The sequence below is a fragment of the Poecilia reticulata genome, linkage group LG8 (assembly GCF_000633615.1).
Source record: "Poecilia reticulata strain Guanapo linkage group LG8, Guppy_female_1.0+MT, whole genome shotgun sequence".
In the NCBI taxonomy this organism is placed as follows: domain Eukaryota; kingdom Metazoa; phylum Chordata; class Actinopteri; order Cyprinodontiformes; family Poeciliidae; genus Poecilia; species Poecilia reticulata.
The window spans coordinates 9,074,205-9,092,282 of NC_024338.1; the positions used below are offsets into that span (position 1 = coordinate 9,074,205).

General features: G+C 41.1%; 2 protein-coding genes and 1 long non-coding RNA gene across 6 annotated transcripts; 2 read left to right on the forward strand and 1 right to left on the reverse strand.

Moving 5' to 3' along the window:
- The first annotated feature begins 126 nt into the window (after positions 1-126).
- On the forward strand, positions 127-7,803 carry mief1 (mitochondrial elongation factor 1). 4 transcript variants are annotated; one of them, XM_008415609.1, is made up of 6 exons: positions 127-215; positions 2,797-3,113; positions 3,235-3,404; positions 3,501-3,681; positions 4,582-4,853; positions 5,843-7,803. In XM_008415609.1, the coding sequence occupies exons 3-6, from the start codon at positions 3,258-3,260 to the stop codon at positions 6,668-6,670; spliced, it is 1,428 nt and encodes a 475-aa protein (XP_008413831.1). In that variant the 5' UTR covers positions 127-215; positions 2,797-3,113; positions 3,235-3,257; the 3' UTR covers positions 6,671-7,803. The 4 variants fall into 4 exon arrangements, with proteins under 4 accessions (XP_008413831.1, XP_008413830.1, XP_008413833.1 ...); XM_008415608.1 differs by having other exon boundaries at positions 3,257-3,404; XM_008415611.2 differs by lacking the exon at positions 127-215 and adding an exon at positions 244-351 and having other exon boundaries at positions 3,257-3,404.
- A 2,154-nt stretch (positions 7,804-9,957) lies between these two features.
- napsa (napsin A aspartic peptidase) lies at positions 9,958-14,938 on the reverse strand. The gene is made up of 9 exons (XM_008415612.2): positions 14,779-14,938; positions 14,350-14,503; positions 12,957-13,080; positions 12,640-12,758; positions 12,352-12,551; positions 12,065-12,187; positions 11,761-11,905; positions 11,590-11,688; positions 9,958-10,505 (listed from the first exon to the last, which is right to left on the reverse strand). Exons 1-9 carry the CDS (start codon positions 14,844-14,846, stop codon positions 10,344-10,346), a joined length of 1,194 nt encoding a protein of 397 aa, XP_008413834.1. The 5' UTR covers positions 14,847-14,938; the 3' UTR covers positions 9,958-10,343.
- Positions 14,939-14,959: 21 nt separating this feature from the next.
- Positions 14,960-17,439, forward strand: LOC103468495 (uncharacterized). Its single transcript, XR_534227.2, has 4 exons — positions 14,960-15,046; positions 16,077-16,166; positions 16,776-16,871; positions 16,995-17,439. It is a non-coding gene; the product is annotated as an uncharacterized LOC103468495 (long non-coding RNA).
- The last annotated feature ends 639 nt before the right edge of the window (positions 17,440-18,078 follow it).

Genomic DNA, 18,078 nt, shown 5'->3' on the forward strand with positions numbered 1-18,078 from the left:
GAAAACAAAATGTTACAACCTGTGTTGATTGCTTTATGGGCAGATCATAGCTGCGAGACATTTTTTTTTTTTTTACATAAAAAAGCCGCATGTAAACCGGATATAGTAGTTCTGTACTGACGTACTTCCTGTTGTCACCACCGTATGTGACCCCCGGCTACAAGAGACACAAGCCTCCTTCTGAAGACACCTTTCTGACTCCTGTTTTCTGAAACGTAGGTTAACTTTTCTTTTTTATGTGCTTTATCGTTGTGTCGCTGCTATTAGACGTCGTTTCGGTCTCGTACTGAACGCGACGTGTCTTTAAACCGGGCTTAAACTAAGGTCAGCGCCACACGGCTGCTTACCGAGGTAAGCTAATAAGCTAGTGAGGAGGTGTGTGACTTTCTGCTGGACGTGACCAGCCATTTTCTACTCTCTCTAATGCTACCGGGAGATTTACTCGGCGAATATCAGTGTTTCAGCTTCAGGGAGGGACCAAAACAAAGCTGAGGTAACGAAGGACAAGAACAGGTTGTGATGAAATGGTTGTCAACGTCCGGGCGGCCATTCATGTTTTGCAACTAGTTAAAGATTAACAAACCTGAAGAAGGAGCATGTGGATCTGCTTGTATGGTGAATTGAGAGCTTCATAACTTTTAATTGATTATTTTTGTATAAAGGGTTCACCTTTCATGAAGGCAGGTTTATTCGTTTACATTTGTATATTCAGAGAAGTTCATACATTCGTATTAAATATGACGAATTTCTTTGTTTTGTGAGCTAAGAAGCAGAACACCATACTTTATCACTGTTCATTGAATGTTCTAATGTTTTTCTTAGTAAATATGCTTCCATTTCAAGCTATTGTTACACCAACAAATATATATTTAAAAAAGGGTTATGTGTAATATTAAAGGGAGTAGAAGTAGCCTGTTTTGTTGATGGCAGGTTGAAGGTATGTCCTGTATAAATAAACTAGTCACGCTCATTTTGATGATGCCCCAACTATCTGTAGAAGTTGAAGGATCAGGTATTCTCTTTGAACTGTGATCTTCAGCTCTTAAATAGATTTTCAATTGGATTAAAATCAGGCGACTGAGTGGGTCGTTCACGTAGGTTTATGTTGTTGTATGTTCAAGATTGCTGTCCATTTGGAAAAGTTCACACTTATCTCATCCTTTGATTTATATCAGAAATGTATCAGTTTCCTGACAATAAATCTGCCAGTAGCTTACACTGAACAATCCCACCTCCAAAGTTTTCTGTTTGTTAATGTTATTTTTCCCAACAATTTGTGCATCATGACATGCAGAGAGTTTAATTTTGATCTCATCGTGCGAGAATCGACAGCAGTCTCCAAGCTTTTCATTGATTTTTCCTAAATCTCTGCAGGTAGACCTGTGAAAATTACATATTTTTCTGGACTATAAATTGTCCCTTTTTATTATGTTGTTGCTTTTTCAGACCGTTTTCAAGTATATTGACAATATGAATGTGAAGCGGCCGGGATGAGGCTCAGTGCCTCCAAATCCGAGGCCATGGTCTTGAGCCGGAAAAGGGTAGAGTGCCTTCTCCGGGTCAGGGGGGTCGTCCTGCCTCAAGTGGAGGACTTTAAGTATCTGGGGATCTTGTTCACGAATGAGGGATGAAGGGAGCGGGAGATCGACAGGCGGATTGGGGCAGCGTCTACTGTGAAGCGGGTGCTGTACCGGTCCGTCGTGGTGAAGAGAGAGCTGAGCCAAAAAGCGAAGCTCTCGATTTACCGGTCGGTCTACGTTCCCACCCTCATCTATGGTCATGAGCTTTGGGTCATGACTGAAAGAACGAGATCACAGATACAAGTGGCCGAAATGGGTTTCCTCCGCAGGGTGGCTGGGCTCTCCCTTAGAGATAGGGTGAGAAGCTCGGTCATCCGGGAGGGACTCAAAGTAGAGCCACTGCTCCTCCATGTCGAGAGGAGCCAGTTGAGGTGGCTCGGGCATCTGGTAAGGATGCCTCCTGGACGCCTCCCTGGTGAGGTGTTCCGGGCACGTCCCACCGGGAGGAGGCCTCGGGGAAGACCCAGGACACGCTGGAGGGATTACGTCTCTCGGCTGGCCTGGGAACGCCTTGGGGAAGAAATGTACTAATTTCTGGGGAGAGGGAAGTCTGGGCCTCCCAACCAACCAACCAACCAACCAACCAACCAGTTCGGTCGGTCGGTCGACCGAACTGGTTGGTTGGTCCGTCCATCCGTCCAGAGACTCATAAACTTAAACTTTGTACAGAACACTTAAGACCGGAACTGGAAATAAAACATCAACAAAAAATACAGAAGTGGATTAAATAAGTCGTCTTTATGTAGTTTGTGTATAATCAAATGCAGTTATCTGTTTAACAAGATAAATGTCTGCTAAAGATTAATTATGTTTTATAAAACTAACTTAGCCAGTCTTTACTCTTAATGTCACTGGTGTATGGTGTATATTAAAACATTTTTTAAATAAGCCAGCATTGCTTAACCTGGTGGGGAGGCAAGTAAAGCCTGGTGGCCCGCCAGACTTATAATGCTCTGGTGGGAAATTCTGAAATTTTCCTTCAAAAAATCTAAATCATCAAAATGTAAATTATCAAGCTAATTTCAATTTATTATGCAATTAATTGATTAACTGTTTATTGCGACAGGCAACTTAAAACAGGCTACAGCTTGTTTTCTTCATTGTGGTTTATTGTTTCCTTGATTCTCAAATCATTTTCCTGTCTATGATTTTCTGAGGAATCTTACAAGGAGCTTCTGGTTCAGGGTGAAATATTATTATTGTCCTTTTCACTCAGCGTCTAGGGTCACCGCCCTATCCATGTGTGTTCCCTGATGGGCAGCTGGTCCCGCGGTGCCGTGCTGGAGCTGTACAGGGCGCTGCTTCGCGCAGGGCGTCACCTTCAGTACACCGACCGGAACTACTACCGCCGGGCCGTGGCCCGTGAGTTTCGGCGCTGCCAGGCCCTGACCGTACCTGAGGATAAGGAGGAGGCGCTGAAGAGGGGCCAGTTCTTTCTCAACAGCAGGCTGGGCGGGCTTATGTAGGGCGGGGGGAGGGGAAGGGAACACCCGGTGGTGGGGTCGAGAGGTCGTCAGGATCTGCATCTCTCAGGTAGCGTCAACAAAGAATGCTTGTTTTAATTACCAAACCTGTTTTTTTTTTTTTATAACCTCTTGAAAGTGGAACAATAGATTCTTCTTCTTCTCCTTCTTCATTCTGTTGCTATGATCAGGTTTGTGTGTTTTCGGTGGCAGGATGGCGGGCGTGAACGGAGACCGCAAGGGGAAGAAAGACGACAACGGGATTGGGACCGCTATCGACTTCATGCTTTCCAATGCCAAACTCGTTCTGGGGGTGGGCGGGGCAGCCATGCTGGGCATCGCGACCCTCGCTGTCAAAAGAGTAAGTCTGACAATCCCAGTCTTTTTTCTTTTTTTTTGGTTACCTCCACACACTTCCCTTCTGGAGGCGTGACCTGAGACCCTGTTGTTTGTGCAGATGTATGACCGGACCATAAGTGCCCCCACTAGCCCCACCAAGATGCAGCAGACGGGGAAGAGAAGCTGGGAAGAGCCCGCCTGGGTGGGCTCGTCTCCACGAGTTCTCAACCACGACATGAAGTCCACGGTTAGCCGCTCCCTGCAGTCTCTGCCCACGACCTCTTGCTCTTTTGAACCAGGTGAGGCAGGTGTTCTTCTGTCACTCTGACGGCATTGTTCTATTTTCAGACGTGCGTTTTTTTCCCCCTGTGTTATGCAGTGTTTAATTTTGTGAAAAAGCCAATCAGCCAGGTGTTTTTTGTTTTGTTTTTTTCTTTGTCTGTGGACAGACAGCTTCCTTGGAGGATTGCTACTCTTTCTTTACAGTGGGTTTGGACCTTCTGTCTTCCCGTAGCTGTAATTTTCTGATGATTTTAGGTTCCTGATAACAAAACCATCTATAGAATCACCCTCAGTAATTTATTGCTTTTTAGGTTTAGTGTTTTCCAGCTCTTGGTATCGCAAAAGTAGTGCTTTGCAAAATCCTTCATATCCCTTTGAACTTTATTCCATTTTGTTACCATACGACAAACATTAAAGTATTTATTTTGTATTTTATGTGATGGACCAACATAATATAAAATATAGTTGTGACATTTTCAAGTGTGCAGATTCTCAGTTGGACTGGATTCCTCTAGTAAACACTTAATCTTTTGTAGCAAAGGATGCATCTGCACTTTAAAAAATACTTGAAACACGTTATAAATGGGTCTTTTTTGTACAGTTTTGGCTTAATTCCTGCTCTGATTATGTTTTTCTTTCAGCATATTGCTTCTTTTTTGCGTTTGTACTCTACATTAATTGATTACCCAATTAGTTGATTATTTCATCAATGAATTAAGTCAATTTTTATTCACTAATTGAAGTCTGGAGGCAGCTGTCAGAAAGTTCAGATTATTTGTTAAAACCTTTACATTTGTTGAAGGGACTTGATGACTTTTGCAAACGGTACAAACCCCTCAGCTCTGACGTTTGTTTCCCTCTTCCTCTCTCAAAGTTCTGCTGCATTCTTAACAAAAGCGTCTCCGTCGTCTCCTCAGACTGCCTGCGCAGAGCCACAGGTCGCTCCGCGGTGGGAGGAAGCGGCGCCACCCAGTCCAGCCTGATGCAGGCCCGCATGCGCCTGTCCCTGCAGGAGCATCTGTGGGACTTTTACCAGACGAGGGTCAACATCCCCGCCGAGGAGCAGGCCACGGCCAGGAGGGCGGCGCTGGACATCTGCGCCGAGCTGCGGGTCTTCCTTCACGCCAAGCTGCCTGACATGCCGCTCAGAGAGATGTACCTCAGCGGCAGTCTCTATGACGACCTGCAGGTGAGCGCCGTCGCTGCTCGACTGGTTCCGGAAGCGCGACCCGTACAGTCGGCTAATTTGTGAGTGTGTTGAAACAAACACTTCCAGAAAGTGTATTTTACTTCTTTTTTTCTTTTTGTTTGTTTTTGTAATCATAAAAATAGTATATGATTTAAAAAAGATAACAAGAAATAACGACAAAAATGCTTTCACTATATTTTGCTAGACTTCTGCTGGGGGAAAAAAAAGAGTAATAAATTTGTGTTTCTCACAAACACAGGATATAGTCTTGTACAGTCTGATAATAAATTTGGTTGATCTCGTAAAATACGTGATTATTATAAAAGTAGTTTTTTTTTTTTTTTGTCTGGTGAGCCCACCAGAGGACACGTTGACGGAGCCCTAGCTAACAGTAGCTAACAGTCCCGTAATAAAAAATTWGTACATTTCTGCTTAAAAAAATAATAAAAATATGAAATTTGAGATTATTAGAAATTTTCTAGAAATAAAACTGAAATATTCTGGATTTTAAAAGACAAAAAGTTTTGACTTTTGAAACTCAGAGATTCCAAATATTGAACAGTTTTTTTACTTTTAAAGATTAAGAGATTAATTTCAAAATGTGTTTTTTTTTCTCACAAATTTTCAGGTTTTCAAGATCAAATATTTCCAAGATTAATCTAAAAACTTGAGTTTACAGAGAAAATTCTCTTCCTTTTTTCTATCTATAATGGCCTTAATACACCTTCAACCATTACACTAAATTATGACAATTACTATTCACTGAGAATTATAACAGTATCTAGGAAAATAGGTCATCTCAAAAGTAGTATTCACTTGTAGATGTGCCACGCTCTGTTGCTGTGCAGTTTAAGAATAATCCAGAAGTATTCATTTCTTCAGCTCAAGCACAAACAAGTCAGCGGTTCGGATCATGCAGCAGGAAAAAAAATGCTAATTTTCCTCCCCAATAATCTGGGATTTTGAATTAAAATGTTCCAATCCTGCAGGTGGTGACAGCTGACCACGCCCAGCTGATGGTGCCTCTCGTGTTGGAGAAGAACCTGTGGTCGTCCATCCCCGGTGAGGACACCATCATGAACATCCCGGGGTTCTGGCTCGTCCGCAGGGAGAACCTGGAGTACTTCCCTCGCAGCAGCAGCTACTGGGACCGCTGCATGGTCGGCGGCTACCTCTCCCCCAAATCGGTCCTGGAGGTCTTCGACAAGCTCGTCGCAGGCTCCATCAACTGGCCCGCCATCGGCAGCGTCCTCGACTACATCATCCGCCCCGTGGTTCCCTCGGAGACGCTCACCCTGGAGGTCCAGTATGAGACGGACCGCAGGCTGTACGTGGACTTCCTGCCTCTGCTGGTGATGGAGGACGGAACGTCGCTGATCGCCAAGCCACACCGGCTCGCCGCCGAGCGCCACGAGAACCTGTGGCGGCAGAGCTTCCGCGTGGCGGAAACGGCGCGCCTCCGGGCGCTGGACCAGGAGGACGGCGGCTGCCGGTACGCCTGCCTCAAGGCGGCGAAGGCGGCGTGCAAGCTCAACCCGGCCCTCCACCGCCTCAACTCCAGCCAGCTCACCAACGTCATCCTGCTGCTGAGCGAGAAGGAAGGCGACTGGACCCGGGAGGCGCTGGCTGACCGCTTCCTGCAGCTGCTGCGAGCGCTGGTGGGACACCTAGAGGCCGGGAGGCTACCGTGCGCCCTCAACCCCAAAGTTAACTTGTTCTGCGAGCTGACGGAGCAGGAAGTGGACGAGCTGGGGTACACGCTCTACTGCGCCCTGTCAGATCCAGAGCAGCTGCTGAGAACTGCTGCGGAGCCATGAAACGACTCCAACAAGCAACGAATTAGATGCCAACCTCAGTTTTTTTTTATTTTTGGGGGTCAGATATTCTTCAGTTGTGATGAAGCTCCAGAAGAAAAAAACCTGCATGGAAAACAAATAACCTCTTTTTGTTCTTGTTACCTCTAAAAAACCATCAGTGAGTAACCATGACACAGTGTTGGACTCTCCTCAAAGCCATTGTATTAATGAAGTTTAGCCTGTTGTGCTCCGTTAAACTCAGACCACCTCTGAGGTCTTTAACTTCCTGTCGTTTAGAAAGATCAACGCACAAAATTCAGCTTTATTTGGGCTCCTTTCACCTCCATTTTCAGTTACTACGGCTACTGTTACCAATCTGTTTTTAATCTCGTTTCAAAGGATTGAATGTAATGTTAAAAGTGTGTGCATGGCAAACCAATGTGTAATAAAGTCCTGATCATCTTCAACGACTCGGAGTTCTTAAAAATAAAACGATGTAAGAATCAAATTTCTGCACATTTAAATTTCATTAATACAGTGGCTGGTTCACGTATTTCACACTCCGGTACCTTGCAAAAGTATTCACACCACTTGAAATTTTTTTTCACATTTTTTCAGCTTACAACCATAAACTTTAATCTATTTGAGTCAAATTTGTTATTGACCCAAACTAAGTGGTTCAGGATCTGAAAAGTGTGGCGTGCATTTGTTTTCTGCCCCACTTACTCTAAAATCTTTAAATAAAATCCRGTGCATGAGTAAAATAGACTCAGACCTGTTTATATTTTAATCTACTGAAAGCAGTATGAATTTATTTATTTAGTGGCATCAAAACAAAGATGGCTGAACTCATTTATGCCAAACTGCTTCAACTTCTGGCTGAAACATTTGTTCTCCCTCACATGTTCTCTTGTGACAAAATGTGGAAAAAGGTTCAATTGTGACTTTTGGGCAATGCTGTGCAAAACCGATGTTTTGAACGTTGTGGTCCCAGTGCGATGTAGAAAGTGGTAAAAGTTTTGTTGAGATTCTAACCGGAGGTGAAACAGGACGACCATATAAGGCGAGCAGGAAATGCCCAATTTGTTGCCAGTGAGGATAAAATAAAAAGCTGCTCTTTGTTTGTTGGAATAAAAAGGAGTTTTATTCTGTAATATCTTGGACGTGGACACAAATTATCAGAAAATATGTTAACCCCGTCTGGTTCATTCAGATGGAGACTCTGCATTCCCCAGATGGAGCCTAAATCTTTGTAGCAATTTCAAGATAACCCATAACAAACTACCAGATAGGCTGCAGAAGCTCCTCCAGTTTCAGTTTGGAGCACTTTTTTCATTCTGATGCCTTTAGGTGTGTGTGTAAATGCAGATTAATGTAAAGGATCCATGCAGTGTTGTGTTAAGAAGCCAGACGTTAGATTGGATTAAGGTGCAGGTCTGTGTGGCTAAGGCTAAAAGGACCAGGAGGGATCCATTATTAACCTGTAGTTGGTAAGCTGCTTCTGCCGTCTGATCTTTGTGTTGAACAATAGTTTCCAGGTGCTAATCTTAGGTCACGATCAGGATCTTGACACAGGCCTGCAGGTACAGCGTCTCGCTAAAGTACTCGTGCTTCTTGAACGGTTTGTTGGTTTAACGCTGCAGGATCTGAAGTGGAACAGAACAAATATGGCCGTCACTTTTTTTGTTTTTTTTAAAGCATTCTGGCATATTTTCCCTTTTCAAAATTTTCTAAATGTCTTTATTTTCAACAGTTGAGCTCAGACATTTGAACTTGGTTGGCGTTTGTTTTTTTTCTTTTGCATTTTGGCTTTTTTGCTGCATTTTTGCGTCGTGACAAACAGAGACAGACCTTTTGAAATCCCGTAGTCATAAGTCACAGCTTGTGATCCTTTATAGTTTTATTTAGTGAGAATAAAAGTTAGTGTCAGAACTATCTTTAGCATCTTAGTTGGACCAACTTGTGACACCTTTGTGTCAGAAGTTTTAAGAAGGTCCAAAAGTTCAAAAAGTTGAGTTGAATTATTTTCAGTTTTTGTTTTTATGTTGCACATAAAAGCTAAATGTCAATTTTAACCACTTTTCTCAGAAAAGTTTCTGATTTTTAACGGATGAATAAACTTACATTTCAATACCCAATTATGCTTAATGCCATACTTCTAGAGACCGCATTGGAACCTTGATGCACAAATTAGAGAAAAGTCACATATTTGTTTTCTGCCACAGTAAGAAAATGTTAATGCAGCTGTCAGCTTTGGAGATTTGTGTCAATTTTCTTTGCAAAGTATCTTAAGCTCAGTCGGGATGGATGGAGAGCATCTGTGTAACATCCAGATTTTCCACAGATGAGCTTATTTTGGTCTGAACTTTGACTAGACCATTGATGCTCATGGATACTCTTTGAACAAAAGCATTCCCCTGTCGCTCTGGCAGCTGGAAGGTGAACCTTCAACCTGATCTCAGGTCAGTGCAGCTTCTAAATGGTTCTCTTCTCTGTCCCCGCAGCATGCTGCTGCCACCGCTGAGAGATGGGGTTGACATGCAGCGCAGTATTAGTTTAGCTTTACTCACAGGAAAACATTAAATGGAGAATTAATACTTTTGCAAGGCAGCTTTCCTTTTGTTTAGCCAAAGATTGTGTTCATTTGCTCAGAAATCAGTGATTAGCTCCCAGAATATAAAAGTTTATTCCAAATTAAAGATAAGTAGGAACAGCTGCCAGACTCAAGTAGAGAGTTAGTCACATCTAGTCGTTTTGTTTTCACTCTTAGCCTTAGGATAAAGTTGAAACATCACCTCATCTGCACACATGTAATCCTGTTCATATCGTGTACATTGATCGATTTATTTAATCATGACAAAAGAAAACAAGTGAATATTTTTGTATTTATTAAACATTTGTTAACCAAAAAAAAAAAAGAGCCGAATATTTATTTTCACCGATTCAGGTCAACATAGAACGGTACATATCTGTGCATCATTAATAAGTGCTTTGGTCAGAGTGTAGAGTTTTCTGTGCATATGATGAGTCTTCCTCTGCATATTAATTCATGCTCTACGATACTACTGTGCTAAAGTGAGGCGTGTTTTATTTTCGGACGTGCCACGTCCGAAAATAAAACCCAAAACCGGCCGCTTCTTCTGAGCGGAGGGCAGCCGCACGCTGTGATGCATGTAACCCCAAAACCCATGAGTTGTTTTTAAACATTGGAGCACTTTGTATACGTCAATAAATGTTGAAATGATCGGAGACGGTCTCTGCGTTTTTGTAAGGACATGATTTGAGGTCAGTGTAATGAAAGCAATACAAAGAATTCAATGTTTTTTATTCAGCTTTGAAAAACTCACATTGAATTGGATTTTAATTTAACGAGGTTTTAAGCAGAGAAAATGAAGTCCGAGGTTTGAAAACATACCAGGACAACGTAAAGTTAAATTTGAATATTATAACGCAGCTTCACACATAAGTGCAACAAGTAGACGTATCAATGCACATCAACATGCTCAATTTTCTAGCTATTAAAGCTGAATCTTTGGAAAATGGTGAATTGTAGCACTTCTTGCTGTGCTTTTTAATTTGTGCTGATCAGCTGATTATTTTTTCTTGAAAGTCTTCATTAGAAATTGAAAAGAAATGTTATCCGTCTCCGTGTTGGAATAGGAGACAGATCAAATTAAAATAAAATAGGAGACTCCTATTTGGCGGGTGCAAACCCGACTCGGTCCTCGTTCCTGTCAAACACGGTGTAGAACTTCCCAATGAACACGTCTCCCAGGATCCAAAGCGGCCCGGCCGGCGGCGGGATGTCCATGCCCATGAACCCAGACAGACAGATGGACACGCCCATCTGAGACTCCTGCAACAAAGGGGAAGGAGAAAAAAAAAAAAAAAAGATTATTGTACAATGGTGCCCATGAGGTTGGAATAATTAAAGGTAAAGGTAATTTTATTTATACAGCACATTTTCAGCAACAAGGCAATACGAAGTGCTTTACAGGAATTAAAAGGAAATACAAACAATAAATCAAAAGAAAGAGCAAAAGAAAAAAAGCTAATAATGTTGAGATACTTAACTGTATCTGACTTCACACACAGCTTATATGAGCTTTTTCACAGGTTATGTTCACTTTGTGAGATAGGAAACCATTTTAGATTCCTTTGAATAGTAAATGATGCTCTTAGAATTAATTTTTTTTTAATGCGAGTTTGTTCTCTCAAAATAGTTTTTTTTTTTTATCAGATAAATCGGTAGACCCTGAATACAAACCAATTCCAGCCAGTGAGTTTTTATATATTTTTTAGAACTGACTCTTTTGAGAAAACAGAGTTTGAATGAATAATAGATTGTTCAAGCTTTGAGTGCAACAAACATGCCGAGTGAAGCTCCTCCTGGCAGAACGAATAGAATCACATTTCTAATAATCAGTCCACTTTAAAATGAAGTGTAATTATTGTGATTCTCTGTATTTTTAAATACATTAATCTAGTTCCTTTCTACACAGAATGCAATTACAGCTCATTGAGGTAATTTACCCTTAATGGTTGGAATTGTTATTATATTTGTTTATTTTGCAATGAATAAGGGTTTTTGTCGATCTGATGCCCCTTTGAAATGTGATTTTTGAAAAGTACTCAAAAACACATTTTGTATTTTGGTATTCGCTCCTTTAGTGTAATAATCGGTCCAAATTTGAGTGGCTCGTTTATTGTTTTTCCTGATGTTGAATGTTTGAAAATACTACTTTTAGTGTTTTCACTAACAAAATAAAGGCATCAAAAATCTGTGCTCTAAAGAATCTTATTCAAAGTAAAATCATCCAGTCAGACTGATGTACTTTTCTTATTTGCAAGATCACTACTGGGAGGAAAAACGACATGAAGTCACTCCTGTGGAATCCCTTCAGGAACAAGTGAATAAAATACCTCCTCTACATAAATACCTTCATGACATAATCCTCCCCGGTTAAGTTGAACATCTTCCCGCCGATGTTGAATGAGACGACAGGAAGCGTTGGGATCTTCTTACAGTCAATCATGTACTAGAGAGGGAAAACGTGCACGCTGAAGTTGACAACAAAAGACGTAACACTTTTAAGATGTGCGACTTTTACCTCTCCCATCAGCAGAGGCAGAGCGCCGATAGCTTTGTTCAGCGCTCTGACCTCTGCAGCAGGACCCACGAGCAGAGACGTTCCCGTGTCGACAATTGCCTGGCAACCGCCTTTGCAGAGCGTCAGCTGGTTGCCCACGTCAACTCTGGGAGGTTAGAAGAATCGCAGATTAAAAACTATTCGTATGAATTAGTGTTAAAAAACACCAATAAATGTCACTTTTATGCAGTCAAACAGATTAGAGCAACAACGTGTTGAAACTTCCTTTAATTTATTACAGTTCCTCACAGCAGCGGAGCCTCACCTGTTCATGTCGATCTGCCAGTAGGCCTTTCTAGTCACGTTGACGTAGTGTAGGGCTCCGGTGTAGTACTGCGGGTCGGTCCCACCCAGCATCAGCTCTCCTCCCACTGCTGCTTTCGGATCCCTGAGAGTTCAAACCCGTTTCAACAGAATTTCTCAACGCAAACGGTTTTGCAACAGATTACCCAACAAACTTAAACCAAAACCTCGCAGCGGTTTCTTCCTCGTCGCAGTGAAAGCAAATCCCAAAACCCATCATTTGTAAAACGCATTTTTTCTTAAACCCACCTGCTGATGTAGACGGAGAAAATGTTCTGTGGCAGCAGCTTGGCCGCCATGGCTGTGTCGAACACCGGGGTGACTTTAGCCACCGATATGGAGGGGTACGCCATGCCCAAGACGCCGTCGAACCGCGCAACGGCGAAGGTGATGCCAGGCTGCTTCACCGCTTCGCCAAACTGCTGACCGGGCACGGACAAACCAGCAACCTGCAAGCGACGGGATCAAATTCAAACTGATACAGGGTGATCATTGAATGCAGCTTTAAAGGCCGAGTGATTGGTTTTCTAAACTCACCGAGACGGTGTCCTCACTGATGAAGCCAGACAAGCTGCCTCTGCCGTACCGGATGGCAAACTCCGTTCCGTTCTTCACGTACGTGCTCGACTTTTGGGAGTTGTAACGACGATGAACCCCTGGGCGGAAAAACAAAGAAACAAACAAACAAATAAAAAAGATGGCTTATTATTATGAAAGTTACAAAAAAGCCATTGCTACCACTAAAACCAGAAACTGCTTATGTTGCAAAAGGCTTCAGTTTCAAACCGTTTTGAATTTGAACTCTCTGTGTAAAGAGACTTAATTAAAAGGTCGCAGTTGGAAGGCGAACTCACAGCAGGCCAGATCGAAGAAAGCGCAGTGGATGGACGGGACCCAGAGGTTGGAGGAGCCGGTGTCAAACAGGACGGAGAAGTCCTGCGGAGGGGTGCCGATGCTGATGACGCCATAGTACTGGGCCTAAAACAATAAACAAGTAAATACAATTTTTAAAAAAAGGCTTTTTCACATCTTGTCATATTATAGATCACAAAACTCATTTTGTTCCAACTTAAATTAAAATCTTGCAAAAACTAAAAATCTGCGTGCATTTTTAATTCGGTTCCCCCTTCACTCCGATATCCACAAAACAGAACAATTTCATTATCTGAGATTTTACCTTCTGTTCTTATGCTTTGTCCTGTTGTGTGATTTGGCTGAATCAGATGTTATTGGTCTTAATGTCAGTCCGACGAGTGTGTTGCATCATCTATTTTACATCTTCTTTCGAATATTCAAATCAACCTCCGCATGTAAACTAGCTGATTTTACCCATGCTTATCAATGATGCACTGTGCATTTTAAATAAATAAATCCAAAACGATCTTTAGAAGTCAAAAGGTAAATATTTGGGTATGAATCTAGCTGTTCTTTGAAGGCCTAAGAGCAGATATTTCTCCTTTCCTGATCCAAATGAATGATTCACTGCCAGGCTCCTGCAGAACCTGATCATATGTTGAGAATTTGAAGCAGCTGCATTGGATCCAGGGTAGTTACCCAGGGCACCATTAGAAACGGGGAGGGGATCCAGGTGAGTTTGCCATCAGTGAAAGACATCCTGTGACATTCTGACTTCCTTTTACCTGTAGTGCCAGGGGGCATAATTAAGAAAGAACCGCCACTGCCTGGGAAACGGCTAGAACATGCAGAAGCTGGCTGTTGAGAAATCACGTTGGGACACCCCTGTTCTATCACAATAAAGCTCAATAAAAACACATTGGAGTTTGTAGTTTTAACATGAGGAAAATTGTGACAAAGTTCAGGAGGTATGAATACTTTTTTTAAAAGCATGTAGCTGTGACCTGGACAGCCTGAAACTCTAAAGAGCACCACTAAAGTTAGGAATATTAGGTCACAATAAATACTTGGATGATTATGCAAACTTCCTGTTTCATTGCAAGTCCAGTTTGATTTTGTGTAAAGTAATCTCAAAGAGTAAACTCATCCTAAAGTTGGTATTAGGAGTTTTACAGTCAAATATTTGCTTGGATAAATGCATTTCTAGCCAAAGAGCGATCTATTTTTGTTGTCGTTTTGTTTTTTACAGAAAATGGGGCAAGCACAGAAGGTATTCATGTAAAACAGTAGCCAAATGATATCCTGAGTCAATATTAGCGTTGTAAAAAAAATGTGATGAAGCATGATGTTTAACTTTAAATCTGAACCGAGACGCTCTGCAGATGCACGTACATCCATGAAGTTGGTCAGCCTCTCCACAGGCAGCTTGGGGGACGGAGAGCTGTCCGGAGAGCCGACACTCTTGGCCAGAGCCCGAAGTTCCTCCACAGTCCTCCCATTGTCGCTCATGAGGCGGCGGAGACTTCTGGTTTTATACAGCGGAACTCTGGAAAGACATGTTTATTGGATTAAGACGCGGCGACGCATGAGCATCACGGGGCTAAAAACACGCTTCCGTGTCCATCGCTCCTCCTCGTAAGCAAACTTTAAAATACAGGTTGCTACCTTTTGCATTTTTTTGAATAAACTAATTCATTAATACCACTGGCTGTAGCGGAATTGAACACGCGCGCGTCCAATTTTGCACTCCAACTTAAAAGTCGCACGCGCATTCCTCAACCTAATAAGTTGCTGGCTAACTAAGTGAGAAACATTATTTACCTTACGACGGCGGCGCATTGAGTAGCGAGCAGCGCCAAGACAACACAAAGCATCCTGACTCTTCTCATGTCTGTGCTCCTTACGAGAGAATAAGCCCACTTCCCACTTCAGAAACAAACGGGTCACCGGTCACAGCCCACTTTTTAAACTGACGCACCAAGCTAAAGGGTCCTTCGGAAATGTCCGGACTCTCTCGACTATTTCCGTCATGCAGCTATGTCATTGGATGGAAAAATAACCAATAAGGGACTCTGATTGGCCGAAGAACGTAAGTATTTAAGTAAATATGTCACTAGTTGTTACGTGAACACAGCAAGAACTAGAAAGTGTGACTGCTGTATGCTTTTGTTGAAGATGCCAAAACGTTTGAAATCAGCTGCTGAAGACTTGCAGAAATGCAAGAAATAGGCAGACGCACCAGAACAAATTATAATCCTGCAAAGTGCCTAAATGCGATTATTATAACAGAAAAACTTTTGAAGATGAGTAAAAGCTTTTGAATAATGGAAAATTTCCACCTAAACAATGTTAGAAATTGCTGGAGAACAGTGGTTCCTAACCTAAACCGTAGGGTCACTGCAGTTTATAAGGTAATTATATAAAAGGCTAAAAGTAGCTAAAAATACTAATGGTTGCGTCTAGGTTTCCACTTGCATGTAGAGTTACAGTAATATATTCTATGCAATGCAAAAAAAAGTCATGTAAAACCTACAATTTGAAAAAAACAGAAACGTTCCAGTATTCCTTTTGATAAAAACTGTGGGTGAATGAAATCCATACCTTTTATGGTTCCATTTGTTTGGAGGCATCGTTAGCACGGAGACTACAAAAAACATGCCACATGCAACCTGAGAACCTGAGATGCACAGAAACTCTTTATAAACCTTTATTTAACTGTTATTTACATCGTTGACATTTTAACATAATTTTGAATTTAACATATTTATTGTTGTACATAAATATATATTGGAAAATAAATGAATAAATACATTTATTTTCCCGCAAACCTATTTCTAGGAGTGGTTCTGAACACGTATATATACCTTGCCTATTATAGAAAGCGGTTAAAAGAGGCAATTCTCACTCTGTGCAAACACAGATATGATCTTGTGCCACCAGAAGACCAAAGACTTAATGAATGATGAAACAAAAAGTTTTGTTGACATGTTTTGGACAAAGAATTCCAAAGATTGCTGAGTTTACTGTCACAAACTATGAACATTTTACAAGATGCTCATCTGAGATATCAACAGACTCAGTAGACTTTTAGACAATAACAGTGTCCTAAATCCCTTCAGACTCCAGACGAAACCACTGGACCTGCAGTCCCACCTGCACTCCCACCTCGAATCTATCGCAGCAACTCCACTGACGTCCCTCGCTCACAGGTGAGACCTGCTTCTGCAAAGCCAGTCTCTTTTGAAAGAAACACCATAAATGCAACAAAAGGTGTTGAAATGCATGCTTGGTTTGTCTGGCTCCATGTATAGGTTTCTGTATTTAGCACTTTAACTCAAATACTGGTCAGCTGTTCAAGTTTTATGTCAAATAGTTCTTTCTCATTTTGATTCAACCTAACAAGTTGTGATTAAAGTTTGTCTTTAAGGGGCAAACCGAGATTATGAAAAATTTACTGTAGGTTTATTATATTTACTTGAGCTTATTATTAGTTTTAACACAAACTTATAACAAATTTTAAAAATGAAAACAAAATTTTAAGAAAGTTTTAATAGTTAAAATAAGGCTGTGTAACATGCTTCACCAAGGCAAAACACCAAGTAATTATTTTCTTTTTCAGTAAATCTCTAGTGTTGATTCTAGAGATAAATTGGTCTCCAGATAGTCAGCTGCAAAAAGAGAAAAAAATTTTCAGCTAAAGTACTTTTCAAGTTATGAGTTTAGGGTAAGGTAAAAATGGTAAACATTGTTGAGACAACCTTAAACTTTGTTTTTGTTCTTTACTGTCTTTAACGTTTCTCATTATTTATTCTTTGAAGCCACTAAAACCCCCAAGAAAAAACAAGACCCAAGAGTCTACGAGCATCTCAGGTGTAAGATCTGAAGCTATCTATGAAGACCCGGATCCGTTACTGGTAAAAAGAAAAAAAACTAAAAAGCTTTTTAATCTGATGGAACTTCATTCCTTAAAATGTTTAAAATGTGGAGAAATAGTAACTTAGACATGCGTTTCAGTGATAATAACCCGTTTGTTTCAGACTTCTAACCCAGATGTGAGTCAGCCAGAGGCTAAACCAAGGCCTATACCTCGCCTAAGGAGCAAAGACAAACTAAATCCCCAACATGACACCAATCCATAAACTACTGTAAGTTACAAATCACATACCATGTTAAGTTATCAAAGTAAATCATTAAAAGATTCCGTTATTATACATTTTTTTCAACTGGCATGGGGCTAGTGTTTAGTAAATCTTGAGTTAAAATATCACAGTTTCACTCTCTTAATAAACAGATTTGTAATAAAAAATGGTGTCTCTATTATTTAGTTTCCACATCTTGACAGTGAAGGTTGTGTCCCCTGAACAAATCAAAACAATTCTGACTGATCGGATCTCCTGCTGGTAGATAATATTTACTGCATGATATTTCCTCACAGTAGAAGATGCCTTTCAATTTTTGGATGTAAAAGCAGGTATGTCTGTGATGTAGAAATTCATGCTTGTTTAGTATGAATTTTTTAAAATCAATCTTTCATGTACTATTAGTAAATCAGAAACAACATGACAAAGGAAAGTCCAAACCCCAGGAGATGCATCCATTGTCTTCCACTTTCAGGAGGAAAGCCCAGACATTTCTCTTCTCTGTGATATCATTCAGTTTATTCTAGGGGACCAGACTCTCTTTTTGACAAGAAGAAGCAGAATCACTACTATTTGTTCCACCCTATTGATGTAGAGTAATTGGCTGAGCTTAGAAATAATCACTGATAACTGGTTATTTGCTAAGATGTATTTGTGAACAAATCAAGCTCAAATCTAAATCTTAAAATCAAAACATTAGATTTAAGTATAAAACACAACAATCAAACTACAATGACTCTTGAGTTTTATCCTTAAGATTACCCATAAAGTATTTTCTTCTTAAGCAGATAAGCCGGGTTCTATTTTAACTCCTGCAGCAAATAAAAACTTTTGTAGCAGGAAAAAAGCCCTTCAGATGTGGGTGCTGTAATTTGATAAAGAATATTTTCTCTACTCAAAAGGGCTGGTGGCCGAAACTTGCAAGTTTAGTTTTTCAACAATTTCCAGGATAGCTTTGCTCTGTTAAAAAAAAAAAAAAAAA

What these genes read in the sequence shown, in the direction of transcription:
- mief1 (XM_008415609.1), top strand. Translation starts at nt 3,258, where the DNA reads ATGGCGGGCGTGAACGGAGACCGCAAGGGGAAGAAAGACGACAACGGG. An exon ending in CGACCCTCGCTGTCAAAAGA is followed by an intron (nt 3,405 to 3,500) that starts GTAAGTCTGACA and finishes TTGTTTGTGCAG; the next exon opens with ATGTATGACCGGACCATAAG. An exon ending in CTCTTGCTCTTTTGAACCAG is followed by an intron (nt 3,682 to 4,581) that starts GTGAGGCAGGTG and finishes TCGTCTCCTCAG; the next exon opens with ACTGCCTGCGCAGAGCCACA.
- napsa (XM_008415612.2), bottom strand. Translation starts at nt 14,846, where the DNA reads ATGAGAAGAGTCAGGATGCTTTGTGTTGTCTTGGCGCTGCTCGCTACT. An exon ending in TCAGTGAGGACACCGTCTCG is followed by an intron (nt 12,552 to 12,639) that starts GTGAGTTTAGAA and finishes CGTCGCTTGCAG; the next exon opens with GTTGCTGGTTTGTCCGTGCC. An exon ending in TTCTCCGTCTACATCAGCAG is followed by an intron (nt 12,188 to 12,351) that starts GTGGGTTTAAGA and finishes TTGAACTCTCAG; the next exon opens with GGATCCGAAAGCAGCAGTGG.